Raw genomic sequence first — 16,754 nt, 5'->3', positions numbered from 1 at the left:
AGTGTCAGTCCTATTCGCAAACTCTCAGCCGAGTTCCAGCCCTGTATTGCTGGCTGGGACAAGTCATCTTACCTGAGCCCATCAGTTTCACCACAGCCTTAAACTCAACACACCCAGGACAAACTCGCCATCCCTCCCTCACTGTTTCTCACACGTCCACTAGCAGACAACCACTGGCATGGATCAGTCGGCTGAATGACATATTCACTGTGAAATATCTGATAGGCAAATCACAAGACTTGAACTAGAACTACAATTGTGAGCAACCCGAGATGTTGTCCATGCATGGATGGGGGGTGGGAGGGAGAGCTGGGTTCTTCCTGCAGCTTCTGGCTATTTCTAGAAGCTCTGGAGCAGATGGGCTACAGGAGAAGCTGTGGGCAGCCTTCCAAGAACACACCGAGTGACCCATGCACCTTTCATTAAACACTGTTCACAGGAGCCTACTAAGGCCTCATGCTAATTTCCTACTGCTGTTGTAACAAATTACCACAGATTTGGTGGCTTAAAGCAACACACATTTATTATTTTACAGTTCTGGAGGTCTGATGTCTGAAATGGGTTTCACTGGACTAAAATTCGATTGTTTCTCCTAGAAGCTCTAGGGAAGAATCTTTTCCCTTGCCTTTTCCAGCTTCTGGAAACCACCAGCATTCACTGACTGGTAGCCCCATCCACTACATTTGAAATTAGCAGCATAGCATTTTCTAGTCTCTGGCTCTCATCCTCCTGTCTCACTCTTAAGAGGTCCCTTGTGGTTACGCTGGGCCCACTGGGATAATCCAGGATGGTCTCCCCATCTCAAGACCCTTACCTTAATCACATTTGCCAAGTCCCTTTTGCCTTGTGAGGTAAAGCATTCACAGATTCTGAGGGTTAGGATTTGGACATCTTTGGGGGCGTTATTCTGCCTACCACACAGATCCTGAGCAGAAGGAGGTTGCCTTGGGGGATCAGCCTGGAACTCAGCCTCCTGCCTCCCTACCGACTCTGTTCAAAGTAGAACTCAGTGCGGGCCAATGGCTCACTCTCCTTGACAAGTTGTACTGGCTGCTGGGGCTCAGCTGGGCCACAGAGAAACCAGCCAGGCCAGGCAGCGGCCTCAAGCCTGAAGGCTGAGCCCAAGCTTCTCTGGAAGAAGGTGAAGCGTGTGGCCTCTTCACCACCCTTGTACAGGTCCTCGATGTTCACATCCTGTGGGGGCAAGGGGGCTGCTGCAGGATGAGGCCATTGGTTGAGATATCAGAACTAGAAGCCCCCTAGGGGGTCAATGAGGGACTTTACAGGGAGGGTCTGTACCCAGGGCAGTGCCTCCGGCAGGTTCTGGAGGGCAGGGGTCTTGGCACTAGGTGCAGAGGGAAGGGGAGGCAGGCGTGGATCTGTCTGGGAGTCCACAAATGAGTGCCGAGAGGCCAGAGCACCCTGGAAGCCAGGCCATGTCCACAGGGTCCCCCAGAACACAGCGTGGTTTCTCACCTCCAGCTGCAGGGTAGGCCCCTCTCCTGTCTCCACACAGGCTAGGCAGCGACGGCCTCCCTGGATCCCCAGGAAGATGGGGACTTTGGTGCGGTCCAGTCCTCTGTTGGGAAGTATGCAGATCTTCTCTGGGAGGAAAGAGAGAGAAGAGAGCCAGGAGATAAAGGACCAAGATGGCAAGCTCTCAGTGAGCTAAGCCCGGGCAGACAAGAGCTGCACCAGGGCATACCTGGCCTGGCCCCTGCATGGAGGCTGCTGGGCAGACTGGGACCCTTGCAGTGGTCATGACATTCTCAAAAGGAGAGGTCCTCAGCTTCTCCCTGCCTCTTCTTGCTGTCACCAGAGGCAGAAGGGAAGGGGAGAGCTGACAGCAGGTGGAGCATGGGTGTGTCTGAGGGGAGGGGGACCCCATATGCTCACCCCACAAGCTCACCTGCACAGCAATTGTCCACACTGGGATCTCCCACCAGGAGCTGGTCGCCTCTTAAGTATAGAGCCTTCTGATCCGCATCCTTAATTCTGTAACAAGACAGTGGCGCTGATGGCCTGCTCCCTTCAGGCACTGCCAAGCCCCAAAGTCTTCCCACCTCCATGCTCTGGCGTACCACACAGAGCACTCAGGTGTTCTTCTCCTACAAGTGAGAAGTAGGTGCGTGACCCCACCCAAGAGCGAGTGAAACCAGGTCAGCCTTAAGGCAAGGGAAGGTCTTCTGGAACTTGTGATTCTCAGAGGCTCCATTTACCAGCGTTGGCTTTGGTCAGGGCCCCCGGGGCAGTGAGGAAAGCTAGTACCTTCTCACTGATGGGCAGACAGAGTTTTCCTGATTATGTTACTCCCTTTTCGTGCCCTTCCTGAGAAATTTCCTAGTGAGGCTCAGATGTCTCTAGGATATAGTGAGCCTTATCCCAGTTTTTCTGGGCCTGACCCAGTTTCACAAAAATGTTTCATTTTCTTCAGCAAAGAGGATTACTTGAATGTATAATAAAGTGTGGTTTGTGGGGCACCTGGGCGCCTCCGTCGGCTAAGCATCCACCTCATGATTTCCGCTCCGGTCTTGATCTCAGAGTCATGAGATCGAGCCCCGTGTCAGGCTCTGTGCTTAGCACAGAGTCTGCCTGAGCTCCTCTCTCCCTCTCCTTTTGCCCCTTCCTTTTGCGCTTACTTGCTCTAAAATAAATAAATAAATAAATAAATAAATAAGTAAAACATAAATAAATGAATAAAATCTTGAAAAAAATAAAGTGTGGTATGCTTTTCAAATATTTTAAAGGCTTTTCTATAAAACAAAATCCACAAATCAGGAAAAAAGTATATCCTATGTGACAGCAGGTGTGCCAACATGCCCCCACCCCATTCCATGTGAGGTGTGTTCTGGGGTGGCCCTGCATAATGGGTGCCAAGTTTAGGAGGTTGGTGAAGAGCCGGAGCAGGGCGTGATTACAGTCATTTGGGGTTGGCAGTGGTTCCAACGATCAGCCTGGGAGGGTAAATACGTGCTGGGAGCAGGGAGGAAACCACGGAGAGTGTGTGCAACATCAAAGTCACACAGGTTATTAGCTCAGTGGCTTGGCTGGTTTCAAAATGTCTGTCAGCTGCTCTCAGGACCTGGGGAGCCCTCCCAATCTCCCAAGGGCAGAACCTTGGGGCCAACGCCATCGCCTCCAGGAGATTTTTCTCTCTCAATAACAGCTAATTATACTACCCTTAGCTAATGATTGTATGTATGTGAGGTAGGTTCACTGGTATAATAAAAAGAAGGATCTGGAAAGAGCTTGGGCTTGCTAGCCAGCCTTCCCTCTCCAACCTGGACAACCAGGGCTTGGGGGAAATTCATCTGCAGGCAACATTCTCTTTGGAGACCAGAACCCAAGTGAGATACCCCAAAAGGCTGACGTCTGTCTTGTTACGTGGGTACTCCGTGCACATGTGTTTTGTCCTCTCAGGCACATTGTAACTTCCAGAGGCCCCGACCAGCCCCCTGGTGTCTAGGACAGGGCAGGCCCATGGAGGAGCTGAGGAAATGCGGCCTAGAAGTCAGTCCTGGGCCTGACTGAAAGTAAGTACATTCGCCTTATGTCTCATCTCGTTCCTCAAAGGGCTGGAGGCAGTTTACAGTGAAAAATCACAGGCTATAAAGTGTAACCTATAAGGAAAGTCTCAAATGTCAAATGAGGTAAAAGGGAGTTGGGAGTGCAGGTAGGGAGGAAAGGCCACAGAGGCCAACCTATAAAGATGCCATCACTGAGATTCAAAATTGTCTCTGAGCTCTTAGGGAAAGGACAGAGCAGCACAGAGGGTGAGTCCTGGCTCTGTGTGACATGCGGTAATTTATTTAACCCCTTTGAGCTTCAGTTTCCAAATCTGAATGGACTCAGTCATGCCCTCCTTGTAGGTTACTCAGGAGGGAGGCAAGGTAGCAGAAAGGCTGGCATCCAAGGTAGCAGAAAGCCTGGCATCCATGGTTAGGGAAGAGAGCTATTGTTATGATGGTGATGATTAAGCTTAATTATGGGACACTTGAGATTTCTCGATGAGAAGGAGCCACCTCCCTCCCCTCAGCCTTCTTTCTGTCTTCCCACATCATCCCCAGACCCCTGGTTCAGAAAGTGAGAACTCCAGGAAGACTTACGTGTAGTATCTTGCCATGGGGAGGGAGCACATTCCTGTGGTTGTGGGCGACTTGTCCTGCTGAGGGGGAAGGAGAGAAGGGCTATCAGAGAAGGGTGGGTAGAGCTGGGGGGCAGACCTCCTGGGGAACCCCCAAACCACCAAATCACAGGGTAGAAAAATCTCTCTAGACTGCTTATCTATAACTGACTTGTCAGAATCTTCCATGGTCTCCCCAGCCCAGCAAGCTCCAGGCAGCTCTGCTTCACTCTCCTTTGGGGCCATCATAGTGCTAGCTTGGGAAAACTAGAGAACAGGTTCTCTAAAGAGTTTAGACAGGAGTACTTCCTGGGGCTGAGACTGAGGTGGGCTGTGTGCCAGCCTCTCAGTATGAGGATGAGCTAAGCTCAAACCCTGTCCCACTGCCCAGCCAGGCCCTAGAGTCACATGAAGGTTCTGATTCACCAGGGCTTGAAGTGACTCCACGACCAGATAGGTTGGGGAACTGGTACACCATCTCAGTTTTTCTCACTCTCCAGGAAACATATAAATCACCTGCCAGTTCTGGTTCCCAAGGTCTGGGTTGGAACCTGAGCCTGCATTTCAAACATGCAACCAAGTGATATGAACACCGCTGGTCCCTGGCCACACTTTGAGCAGCAAAGTACTAGATAGATGATCCCCAGCCCAGCCAGGTCACCAGCTGTGTCGCCTTAGTGCAAGCACACTTTGTCGTGCTCTCTCTTAGCCAAACTACTGGTGCTCCTTTGGTTATAGCTGCAAAAATAATGGGCAGGCTAGCAACTATGCCAAGTTCTGGCATGGACAGATACAGTGGAGGGCTCTTAGTGGGGATGATGATTCTTACTCCTGGTCAGTGTGAACATAAGGCATGGGCAGAAATTTAGGGCAGGTCCAGTCCAGCTAGATCTCCAGAGGCCCCAGAAGCCTCCTGTTCTGGCCCAACCCCAAATCCCAGTATTTCTCCCAAAGACCGTCATATCAGGCACCCCCTTCCTGGATTCTGGCTAGACTACGATGAAGTGAATTGGAGTGAAAAGCCAGCTTCTAGTCCATCAGAGAGCCTGAGGTCCTGGGGCTGAGAATCTGTCATGGTCCCTCCCAATGCACCACACCCTCCTTCCCCTAAGCTTTCCCTTCCCTAGTGCCCCCAAGTGAACTTTCCCTGGACTCTGGCCTATTGTCCTCCCTGGACACCATCTCTGGCTGTCTCAGACTTCATCAGTCCACCTGTCCTGAGTCAAAGACCACCACCCAAGTAGCACTGGGCTTTCTCCATCACACCCCCACCTTGTTCTTCTACACATTTTCTATGTGGACAGTGCCCTTTCCAAGGCCAATATTAAATTCTCTGGAACTAAATCTAAAGACTCTTTTGATTCTTCTGGTATTTGGCTTCTGCCTCCTCAGAGATCTTGACATTGACTGACTCCCTTCACACTTCCATTTTCCCCTTCTCAGGTCCCTGTAGATTCTCCCTTCCATTTGGCAGTGTCCTTAAGGCTGGAAGTCACAAGTGTAAGTTCTAAGCACTTCTCAGTCATACCCCCATGGAGTTGCCATTCATCCATTGCCACAGCTGCAGTGATCACCTTAGTCCAAAGCCTCCCAAGCCCCGACTGAACATGCTTCTTTATCTCCAACAGTCCATATGACACCTCCCTTTGGACTTCCTGCCATCCCACCCAACCAAATAGATCAGAAGTCAAATCAATCTTCTCCTCCTCCCAGCCTATTCATTCCCCCCTTCTCCTTACTCTATGTCTGATTAACCAGCAAATTCGACAAATTAGTCTTTAAAATATAATTTTGTCTTTTTTTTTAAGATTTATTTATTTTTGAGAGAGAGAGAGAGAGAGCACAAGCATGAGTGAGAGGGGTAGAGGAAGAAAAACAGAGAATCACAAGCAGACTCAATGCTGAGCACGGAGCCTGAGGCAGGGTTCAATCTCACCACCATGAAATCGTGACCTGAGCTGAAATCAAGAATTGCATGTTTAACCAACTGCACCACCCACGTGCCCCTGAAATGTAACTTTGTCTTCTTAATAGCCATTGTACCTGTGCCTGTATTCCTGGCTTTTCTACCTTCAATCCAGCCCGACCTCTGGGAGGTACTGGACCTGTGTTCTAGGTATTGCTTTCACAACATCCCCACCCAGCTCCATAGTCTACAGTGACTGCTCATTTCATCATCATCCGGTCCTGACACACTTGTATGAGTATATCTCGTGGACACCAAACCACCCCTCCAGGCACATGCCTTCTTTCTTATCTTCCCAGTGGGCATGCTTAGAGTTGTCTTTGATTTCCCTCCCTCAAAAGCCATCCCCCTTCCTTGCCAACCATTCAGGTCTTTTGGCATTAGAGCCACTGGATATGGTATCATTTATCAACAGGTTGAGTCTCTAGCTCTGCCAAATTAATTATCAGGTCAGAGTAACAGCTCAGACATACAAGGTCATGTCACCTCACCTTCAATTCTCAAAATCAGCATCTATGAGATCATGGAATCAAAATCTGTGGTTACTAAGATTCTTTCCAGATCAAACTATCTATGATTCCATAACTCAGAGTTTAATGTATCTTTCCTTTATCCTTGCAACTCCTACTCTGAACTCTTATTAAATTTCTCTGTATGGTGTATTGTTCTATATATAAGCATTTGTTTCCCTTATAAAAGTTAACAATATCTTGATCCATGAAGTGTGGCGTGGAGGTCCAACCAGCCCGACACAAATATATGCCTACAAGCGGGTCATAGAAACGCACACAGAAGAATTCAACGGCAAGATTGGGTTCTAGACCTAGCTCTGCTACCAACTGGCCCTGCTGCCTTGGAAAGTCCTCTTTAGTCCCTGGGCCTCCAAATAGTCATCACTAGGATGAGAGGCTGGGTAAGACCAGTATTTTTCAAAACTAAGTTTCACAATGAAAATTTACATAGAAACCTAATGAAAGGAAAATGGGTAAAAGGGACTTGTTTTTGCTGAATCAAAGAATGAGGGTGACACCAGACCCATGCTAACACTGCCGTTGACCCTAAAGCTGGCACCAGGGTATACATAATGAACCCCAAGCCTCGTCACACGCTATTGAATACCACTGACCTGGCTGATTTCTTCTGAAATTACTTTCTAAAATCTATGGCTCTAAATGTTCAAAAATCTTGACTTGGCTTAATCTATGCCTTCTCTCGCATTCTTTCTATGTGCTCCCAGACTTATTTAGCATCCCACAGTGTTCTGTGGAGGGGATACCTTGTTATCTAGAAAGCTTGCCAGGAGGAGTTAAGAGAGGGGGCGTACCAGAGATATTGATATAAAGGAGAAGGAAAACGAGAAGGAGAGATTGAATACTACCTATCAACCACTGACCTGAAATCCTGGGTCCCTGGGACGTCCGAGTGATTTCTCCAGAGCATCTGCCCTGAGTTTATACTGTCTGGTCGGGGTGGGTCAGGCCTGCAGCAATCGTTATAATTAGCTTCAGGATGGGAAAGAAGAGCCTAGGGATTTCACAATGTCTTTAGCACAGTATGGATAATAAGGAGGTGGGAGCATTAATGAGTGTTTGTTGAAGGGGGAGAGAGTCACCCATAAAGCCCTGGCAAAAGCCAGTCACTGGGCCCCTGCTCATAGCTACTGTCATTGGCACTGTTATTGGTGGCTTCAATAGCCAGATAAACAGGCTTGGGGTCAGATGGCTTCATATCACCTTCCCGTTGGTGCCCCATGAGGCTCCATCCTAGGCTTAGAGAGGTAGAAGTGGCAAGAGGGGGATGTGTGTAAGGGGCCCAAGGACAGAGCAACTTCTGGTGTTTTAAGCCAGGCTATGGCCAGCGAGACAACAAAAGAGAGGGGACTGATGGCACTGGGAACATGGCCTTGTTTGGAAAGAGGGCAGAGAATTCTCTGCTTTTCAACAAGTCCTATTAGCTATTACCAGGTTGATGAGATAGAACATTTAAGGAAACCCACCTACAGAAGACATTGACCTTAGATCCATCCTGGGACTGAGCAGCCATCGTGTGCCCTGGAGGAGTAGGACACATGATACAGTGTGAGCAGGGCAGGAGTAAAGAGAATACTCAAGCCTCTAATCAACATCTCTTACCTCAGTGCATCCATCCACTCACCTGTCTGTCCAACCATCAGTCCATCTGTCCATCCGTCTACTCATAAGGGGTGGAGAAGCTTGACACTGTGCTCTCTGGAGACTATCTGCCTTACTGTACTTCTTACTCTTAGTTCCACAAAGGGCCTGGTAAGAAAGTAGGAGAGGTTGATCCACATTACAGAGGCTGCAAGAGTGAAAGGTAAGAAAAGATAGGCAGGGAAGGGGACCCAATTTCTGTTTCCTAAGGCCAACAATCATTCTTTATGCCCTCCCAATCTCTTATCTCTCTATGGAAAGGACCAACGCATGGGGTATTTTGCCTGACAGTCAATGAGCATTTACTGAGCATTTTCACTGCTGGGTGACAAAGATGTGCATTGCATGGTCCCTGCTGTTAGGCAGTTTTACAGTCCAGCTGGGGAGCTAAGTCATAAATACTTAAGATAATTAAGAAGACCAGACTCCCTAATCTGCAGGACAATGGCACGTTGGAAACAATAAAGGCAGAGAATCTCCTTGGGTAAAAAAATTCCTAGAATTAAAAGGGCCTTAGACATGGCATATAGGCTCCCTCCAAAGGGAGAAATCTATGCTATGGCACCCCTGAGACATAGTTAATCAGGCTCTCCTTCAATACCTCCACAGTCTCTTGAAGAAACCCTAACAGTGCGTATGGTCCTTGAGGTTAAAATTTTGGGGTCACACATAACTTCTACTCTTCAGTCCTGCTTGTGCCTCCTGGAATTACACAGAACAAGTATATTTTTCTACTAGGAAGAGCTTTGAGTGTTTGAATGGGGATTTCTGTGTATTGCTTCTCCAGGGTAAAGACCTTCAGCTTCCTAGCATCTGTCCTAATGACTTGGTCTTGGGACATTCTCTACTATTCAGGACACACTCTGAGTCCTCAATGCCTATTCTTGGCACAAATGCAGTGTGATGTGGACACTACACCTCTGTAAATACAGGTCAAGCTGGGGGCTTATATTGAAATTGAAGAAATCTAAAACCACCATATCTTTTTCATGTGGTTCCCAAGCTCATACATTCCTAAAGGTAGCATATTACACTCCTTCTTTTTCTACTGACTCATGTCAGCTCATCCCTGCTAACAGCATTTGTAATTCTATCATCCTACAAATGATGAATCAATCACTTTAGGCAGGAGAAAGCTTCCAGACGGGGGTGATATTTCAGCTTCTCCTTGAAGGGTGGGCCCATTTAGATGGGTAGAGAAGAGAGAAAGAATAGTCCAGGGTGGAGGAATAGTTTCCACATTCTGTACTCGCCAGTTTCCATGTATTTGTCAAACGTTATTTGAAGTGCTTGGAAAAAATCAATACAGCCTTGACACTAAGGTCTTTTCAGGGGTCTTAGACCCCAAATCAATTATTACAATGAGGGGAAGTTGGCATAGCAATGTAGCACAGTCAGAGCAAATGACCAGAGATCTCAATTCAGCAAAGGCTTCTTGGAGGAGGTGATGATATGAGACTATGGCTAGGCCCATGGACAAAGAGAATGTGAACTGGGTCTGTAGAAACAAGCCTGGTGCCTGGAGCCCGTGTTCTCAGCACTCCTGGAAAGCCTGTGACAGGACCTGTGCTGTCTGCTACCCAAGGGCTTTGGCTGCATCTGGACCTCTGCAGCTCCACAGAGACAGACCCTTCTGGTCTGGCCACATCCTTGCTGTGCCTCAGCAGAATCTGAACCTGCCAGGCTGGTCTGACTGGTGAGTTGCAGGAAGGATACCTGGGGCTCAGATTTAGGCCTCTCCTCTGGCTTTTGTTCTGATCACCTAAAGTTTAGGCAGGGATGTTGGAGTCACAGTCCCAGATACATTGGACCAGAGGTGAAAAGGTAGTCAAGAGGAGTTAAACCTTGCAGAGAATAGTCAAAAACTTTATTATAATCAGCTGTTAAACAGAATGATGGAATAAAAGGGTTGATGTTGATCTGGAGAAGGAAAATGAAAATATCAGAGAAAATTGCAATCATAATAAGTGCATTTATTCCTCTTTCCCTATGTATTAGTTATCTATTGATGTGATCCCAAAACTTAGTTGGGGCACCTGGATGGCTCCGTCGGTTAAGTGTCTGACTCTTGGTTTCAGCTCAGGTCATGATCTCTCAGGGTCATGAAATCAAGCCCTTCATGGGGCTCCACACTCATCAGGGAGTCTGCTTGAGATTCTCCCTCTCTCTCTCCCCATCCCCACCACATGCACTCTCTCTCTCTCTCTCCCTCTCTCTCTCTAAAAAGATAAATACATAAATCTTCTTTAAAAAAAAAACCCTTAGCAACTGAAGGCAACAAACATTTATTTTCTCAGTTTCTGAGGGTTGGGACTCTAGACCCGTTTAGCTAGGTGTTTCTGTTTCAGAGTATCTCCTGAGGTGGGAATTGAGCTGTCAGTCAGAGGTGCATCATCTGAAGGCCCGACTGGGGCTGGGGAACTGCTTCCAAACATGCTCATGTGGCAGCTGGCAGGAGGCTTCCTTTTTCAACACATGGGTCTCTCTATAGGACTGCTTATGAGATGGCAGCTGGCTTCCCCCAGAGCAAGTAAACAAAGAAGCAGAGAGACAAAGCAAGATAGAAGACGCAGACTCTTTCATAGTCTACTCTCAAAGTGATATAATATTACTTCTGCTTCTGCTACGTTCTGTTGGTCACAGAGACAACTCAGGTGCAGTGTGGGAGAGAACACACACATGATGAGAGATGGGGTCAGCAGCAGCTGTGTTGATGTCCTAGGACTGCCATAACTAATTGCCACTAAGTTGGTGGTTTAAAATGATGCAAACTTGTTCTCTCATAGTTCAGGAGACTAGAAGGCCGTCCTCCCTCTGAAGCCTTTGGGGAAGAATTCTTCCTTGCCCCTTCCTAGCAAGAAGTTGCCTCAGTAATGGCATTTCTCGCCTTGTTGCACATAAATGCAATCTCTGCCTCCAGGTCTGGGTCTCCTGCGTGTCTCCCTGTTTGTCCTCTCCTCTTCTTGCATATGTAGTCCTGTTGGATTTAAAACCCACCCAAGTACAGCATGGCCTCTTAACTAATTGCATCTGCAAAGAACCTCTCTACAAATAATGCCACAGTCTCAAGTTTCCAGAAGGACATGGATTCCAACCAGCATGGGACTCTTTGGAGGCTAAAACCCACACCTTGAAATCTCAGGGGGCTGTGACAACTCAGGTCCAGGATTGCTCATTCTATAAATACCCTCTCCAGGAGATTCTAGCCATGCTAACTCATCATATTTTCTTTCTTCATGGCTTTGCTGAGGTCTGTGAGCTGCTTCTCACCACTGCTGACCAGAGCAGCAGAGCTCCATTCAATTTGAACTTCACTCAGGGAAGTGGATGCTGAAGATGATCAGAAATAGTGTTTGCTCTGTTTTTCTCAAGATTAACTTAGTACACAAGGAGTCCATCTTCACTGTAGAATGATTAGAATATTGGAAATAAATAAAAGAATAAAAGAAAAATCACCTGTAATTGCTAAATTGACATTCCAAAAATTGAAGTAAATTCTTCTAGACTTTTTTCTGTGCAGAAATATATAGATAGGCATTTTTTAATAAAAATGAGATTACAAGATATGCTACTTTGTAATTTTGCTCTTCTCAGTATATCACAAGCATCTTTCCATGTGAAGAGATACCAGCATCTTGGATTTTAGTGGTACCTCAGGTTTCAAATATATGACATGTCTGGTTGTTCTTCAGCCTTCTCAGCTAGAGTAAGTTCCTTGGACACCACCAACAACTTCTGCCATGGCTAGAGCATGACTGTTGAGATGGAAAAGGTAGAATATGATGGCAGCTAAGTTATAGGCAAGAGGGAGGGGGCTGGGCCCTGGGTCCCAAACTCTATGACCTCCCTCTCCTGCATAGTGGTGGATGACAGGACCTCGTGTGGGCATTTGGTGGCCCTAATAGGTTTAACTCAGGATGGGCTGGCTGGTGGGGCTCAGGGTTACTGGGTAAGTTATCATGAAGCATGAAGGATTTCCACTACTCCCCCTATCCTGACTCCTTGGGAACCTTTTTATGTGGCTTCCAGTTTATCTTGAGTGGTTTTTGCAAGGTTCTACACGAGAAGCATCACTCAGCAGGGAAAGAAACTGTGATCTAAGCCCCCAAATCTCAAAGGATTTATCTAAACTGGGAATCAAAAGGGAGAGTGGCCGAATGCCCAGCCAGAGGTGGGGTCCTGAGAGCAGATGGGGGGATGGTTGCCACCAGTGTCTTCTTCCACCTCCGCCCCTGCCTAAGCCAGTTCTGACCAGGTAGGTTCTGTGGGGTACATTGCCCTAATCACACTGTTGGAAGTAGAAGTCTGTGATGGGGTTTCCCCAGCTGGCATCTTCTGAAAGCTGGGTAAGTGTGAGAGGCTGGTCTGCTTCAGGCAACGTGCAGAGGAACCAGCCCGGGTAGGCAGCCGACTCGAACCTGGAGGTGAGCCCTGTGTCCCGCCGGTAGAAGGTGAAGCTCTTGGATTCATTGGCACCAAGGTAGAGTTCCATGATGTTTACTGGCTGTGAGCAGAGGGGTATGGCAGGTGAGGGGAAGGAGCGGAGGAGGCAAGAGAGCTGCGCCACAGGCATGAAGAGGTAGGGCTATAATCCAGAGAACCTTTGAGGGAGGGGAGCTCTGGCCCCAGGCTGCTGGCTTAGTGAATTCAGATAGCAAGGATGCCCAAACAGGACTCACCTCTAGTTTCAGAGTTGGTTCCTGCCCTGTCCCACACGACAGGCACTGGCTCCCTCCCTGGACTCCCAGGATGACTGGAGACAACTTGGCATCCAGAGACCGGTTGGGGACAACACTGATCTCCTCGCCTAGAGAAAGGAAGCCAGATTCAGGGGCCTTGACTGCCCTTCCCTCCCTCTCTCTACATCATGGACCTTGGAGCACAAGAAACTACATGAGACATCCTATCCCCAGACTGGCAGAAGGAAAGCCTGTTAACAGCTGTCATCTAGGGAACGTGGTCTTCTGCCAGTTGGCCCAATGACAGCAAGGCATATAAGCACGTTATACCATCTCCCATCTGTATGCCCACCCCCTTGTCCAGGCTCAACCTTTCACATTTTCTCCAAGCCCCAGGGGATATCTGGCCACCTCCTTTAATGCCTCTTGACCCTCTGCCTTATTTGGAAACTTGATAATCCTCTCATCAGAGTTATTTGGACATGTTTGTACCACCTGTGATATTCCTGAGAACAGAAGAGGGTCTCATTCCCCTCTATACCATCTCCCACCATGTATACAAACACATACACCCACACACTCACACATAGATATATGCAAGCTTATATACATGTACACACACACACACACACACACACACACACAGAGAGAGAGAGAGACAGAGAGAGAGAGAAACACACACGGTGGCCCCAGAGCCCAGTAAAAGTGTCCCAAGTAGGCAGGTATATGCTATTTTAGAGAGAAGACCTGTCATGGAGTCTGTGGCAGAAAGAGTAAGATGGTGCCACCGTTATCGGGGTCCCATCACTCTGAGGGACCAGGAATCCTCAGAAAGCAGAGGGGACCCAGGACAAAGGGATAGAAAGTCACTCCCACATGGGAATAAAGGCCTGGAGCCTTTAGCACTGGCTCCCAGGAAAAGGAATGTTTGGCCTAAGTCCACCTATGAGAGAAGAACAAAGCTTTCATTCTGGAAAAGATTCCCACCTTTGCATGAGGCTTGAGGTGGCCTGCCGTTAAGTGCCCTCGCTTTGCTGGAAGGTGTAGTATTTTTTGTCTGTGTTCAGAGCCTGCTTTTATGATGCCCCATCTACTGTGTCAGGCCCGGGGTCTGTCGGCCAGTTTACATCACTATTCTAAGTCCCCTCTAGGCCCCCTCCCCTCAGAGTCTATAAGGACCTAGGGAAGTTGGGTCATGTTTTGCCACGAACCTTTGATGACCTTCCCTGAATGCAGCCCTCCAGCCAGAAGCTGGTTGTCATGCAGATAAAGCACCTTCAAGGCCGCATCCTTCATCCTGAAACATCAAGAAAGGATGACAGTTAGGGGAGAGGTGGGTGCTCGGGCTTGCTGGGCTCTACAGAGTCCCCCACGGTCAGACATTGTCTCATTCTCCTCCTGCTGTGCCAGAAGTAACCACCCAACCTTCTCTGCCAGCCCTGCTGGGCTCCTACCCTACCAATGGGATAACAACACAGCCCCCCACCTGAGTCTCAGATTTGCTCCTACACCCTATTCAATCTTCTCTATACCAGCCAATCTCCATGTGTGATGTTGGAAAAGAAACTGGACTGTGAGTCAGAGTGCTGGGTTCTTGTCTGGCTGTGCCACCATTGCTACTGAGTCGCAACAGACAAGTTGCTTGCCCTCTCTGGGCTTGAGTCTCCCTGTGGCTAAATTAAGACAAGGGTTAGATCATCCACATGCCTTTTCCAGATGAAAATCTGATTCTTCAATCATTACTGAAGACATCAAGGCACATTTACTTCTATCTAGTAAGTGACGAATATCTTTAAATTTTAAAATTCTTGGGGCACCCGAGTGGCACGGTCAGTTGAGTGTCAGACTCCTGGTTTCCACTCAGGTTGTGATCTCAGTGTGGTGAGATCAAGGCCTGTGTTAGGCTCGCACTCAGTCTAAGTCTGCTTAAGTTCCTCCCTCCCTCTTCCCCTGCCCCTCCCCACTGCACGTGCTTTCTCTTTCTCTCTCAAATAAAAGAAATCTTTAAAAAAAATTTAAAGTAAATAATAAATTTAAAATTCTTTTGTTTTGTTTTCAAATTTATTTCTCATCTCTGATCTCAATTGATTTTTTTACATCCTGGGAGGTGAAAAATATATCCTAAAATGGGTTTCTTCAGGTGTTATACAGAAATAAGTATGCTGTGTGCAAATTGGTTCGATGGTAGCTAAACACAAACAAATCTTGTTCAAAGTTACTCATATATTAAACTGCACCATGCTTCCCTTAGAAGAAGACACAGAAAGCAGTATTTCCTACATCTCTTAATCAAGGAGAGCCACTATTTAAAGCCACTCATAGGATTGGGGCTCCACAGAACTCACCTTGGGAAAAGCTATGGGAGACTCTGAGTTCAGAGAGGACAAAGACCATTTTCACTCAGTAGTGCAAAGTCCAGAACACAGCAGACCACCTGGCTCAGTACATGTCAGCGGACGGACAGACTGATTGACTAAACAGTTTTGTTGTTGTTTTGCCCCAAAGGGCAGCATGGGTGTGATGAGTAGAGTGACATCAGTGCACCCCAGAGGGTGGTAACAGCTCTGGGATGGGTCTCCGGACTTCAATTCTCATTATGGATATGTGGGGCTGAAGCTCAACGCAGAGTGATTCACTTGCTCCCCCCTCTTATCAGGAAACCCCCATGAGGTGGCCAACCTCAGCCTGACAAAGGCTGGAAAAACTTCTCCTAGGACAATGAGGGGCTGTTAACAACTTCCCAGCTGCCCACCCACCAACAAGAGCCCCAGCTCTGGGCAGCCGCAGCCCCTCCCTACCCACAAAGGATGGACAACAGGTCTACCCGGAACTTCTTCCCCCAAAGGACACAGCCAATCAGAGGTTCAGATACTCACCGGAAGCACAGCGCCCCACTCAGGACCATCTTGACCTCCACAGTGTGTAGACTCTCTTATTCTGAAATAATACAAAATCTTAGGTGGAGATAGAGGCTGGGCTGGCAGGGGCTTGAGAAGCAAACGGCCTTCTGACCCCACCCTACCCCTTCCCAGAATGTGACCATTCCCCATAGAGTAGGGGACTCTAGGGCTGGGGTCAGGAGAGAGTCCCAGTCCTGCCAGGGAGAATGAAACCCAGCTCCCCAAAGGACACCTCAGAATGCTCCTTTCTCCTGGCAGAGCCTGTGGTATCTGCCTGCTCCCCTAGGATGCCTCAGCCCTTTTAATAATGCACGAGGGAGGAGCCCCAGAAACCACCACAAGCTGAGGAGGAGCAGTGCTTCCCAGGCATTTCACACCACCCTAGGCCTCCAGAAACACCTGCTCTTCAGTACCTCTCCCAAGGAAGGAAGGTTCTGGAGATAATCTTCTTTCAGCAATTCTGACGAACTTCCCAGTAGCCTTCAAGCTCTTCATGAGCTCTCAGCTCCTGGACCTCAGGCGCTTCCAGACCCAAAGGGTTCAGTGCAAACAACCCCTCAAGGAAAGCCGATTTTAGAACAAGGCCCCTTTTCTCCCCTTTCCTTTCTCTTTTCCTTCCTTCCTTCATTCCTCCTTTCTTTCCTCTCTCCTCCCTTCTTTCCTTCCTTCCTTCTTCCATCCTTCCTTTCTTTGCCAGGCCTATGGAAAATGCTGAAGGTGGGGCTTTCCTGCTTAGGCTATGTTTGGTCTACATATTCATTGTAGAAAAACCTGAAAATCCAGATTGGCAAAAAAAGAAAAAAAAGAAAGAAAGAAAAAGGAAGGAAGGAAAGAAGGAAGGAAGGAAGAAAGGAAGGAAGGAAGGGAGGGAGGGAGGGAGGGAGGGAGGGAGGGAGAAAGAGAGAAAAGAAAAAG

General features: G+C 48.1%; 2 protein-coding genes across 3 annotated transcripts; both read right to left on the bottom strand.

Moving 5' to 3' along the window:
• Window positions 1-981: 981 nt before the first annotated feature.
• LOC111158510 (interleukin 1 family member 10) lies at window positions 982-7,529 on the bottom strand. Of its 2 annotated transcripts, none has more exons than XM_022520582.1 (5): window positions 7,479-7,529; window positions 4,107-4,162; window positions 1,910-1,995; window positions 1,477-1,604; window positions 982-1,194 (listed from the first exon to the last, which is right to left on the bottom strand). In XM_022520582.1, exons 1-5 carry the CDS (start codon window positions 7,527-7,529, stop codon window positions 982-984), a joined length of 534 nt encoding a protein of 177 aa, XP_022376290.1. The 2 variants fall into 2 exon arrangements, with proteins under 2 accessions (XP_022376290.1, XP_022376291.1); XM_022520583.1 differs by having other exon boundaries at window positions 4,107-4,165; window positions 7,483-7,495.
• Window positions 7,530-10,504: 2,975 nt separating this feature from the next.
• Window positions 10,505-15,969, bottom strand: LOC111158496 (interleukin-36 receptor antagonist protein). Its single transcript, XM_022520556.1, has 4 exons — window positions 15,816-15,969; window positions 14,151-14,236; window positions 12,940-13,067; window positions 10,505-12,764 (listed from the first exon to the last, which is right to left on the bottom strand). Exons 1-4 carry the CDS (start codon window positions 15,842-15,844, stop codon window positions 12,540-12,542), a joined length of 468 nt encoding a protein of 155 aa, XP_022376264.1. The 5' UTR covers window positions 15,845-15,969; the 3' UTR covers window positions 10,505-12,539.
• Between the last annotated feature and the right edge of the window lie 785 nt (window positions 15,970-16,754).

Source organism: Enhydra lutris, unplaced genomic scaffold, assembly GCF_002288905.1.
Source record: "Enhydra lutris kenyoni isolate GAN:26980312 unplaced genomic scaffold, ASM228890v2 scaffoldscaffold59, whole genome shotgun sequence".
Taxonomy (NCBI): domain Eukaryota; kingdom Metazoa; phylum Chordata; class Mammalia; order Carnivora; family Mustelidae; genus Enhydra; species Enhydra lutris.
Note: the sequence above shows the minus strand (reverse complement) of the source record. Positions and strands in the feature narration are given on the sequence as shown.

Excerpts from the sequence above, each read along its gene's own strand:
- LOC111158510 (XM_022520582.1), bottom strand. The coding sequence starts at position 7,529 with ATGCTCTGGAGAAATCACTCGGACGTCCCAGGGACCCAGGATTTCAGG. Across the intron at positions 4,163-7,478 it reads GGACCCAGGATTTCAGGTCA|GACAAGTCGCCCACAACCAC; the intron begins GTGGTTGATAGG and ends CCCCCTCAGCAG. Across the intron at positions 1,605-1,909 it reads TGTGGACAATTGCTGTGCAG|AGAAGATCTGCATACTTCCC; the intron begins GTGAGCTTGTGG and ends CTTTCCTCCCAG.
- LOC111158496 (XM_022520556.1), bottom strand. The coding sequence starts at position 15,844 with ATGGTCCTGAGTGGGGCGCTGTGCTTCCG. Across the intron at positions 14,237-15,815 it reads AGTGGGGCGCTGTGCTTCCG|GATGAAGGATGCGGCCTTGA; the intron begins GTGAGTATCTGA and ends TTGATGTTTCAG. Across the intron at positions 13,068-14,150 it reads TTCAGGGAAGGTCATCAAAG|GCGAGGAGATCAGTGTTGTC; the intron begins GTTCGTGGCAAA and ends TCCTTTCTCTAG.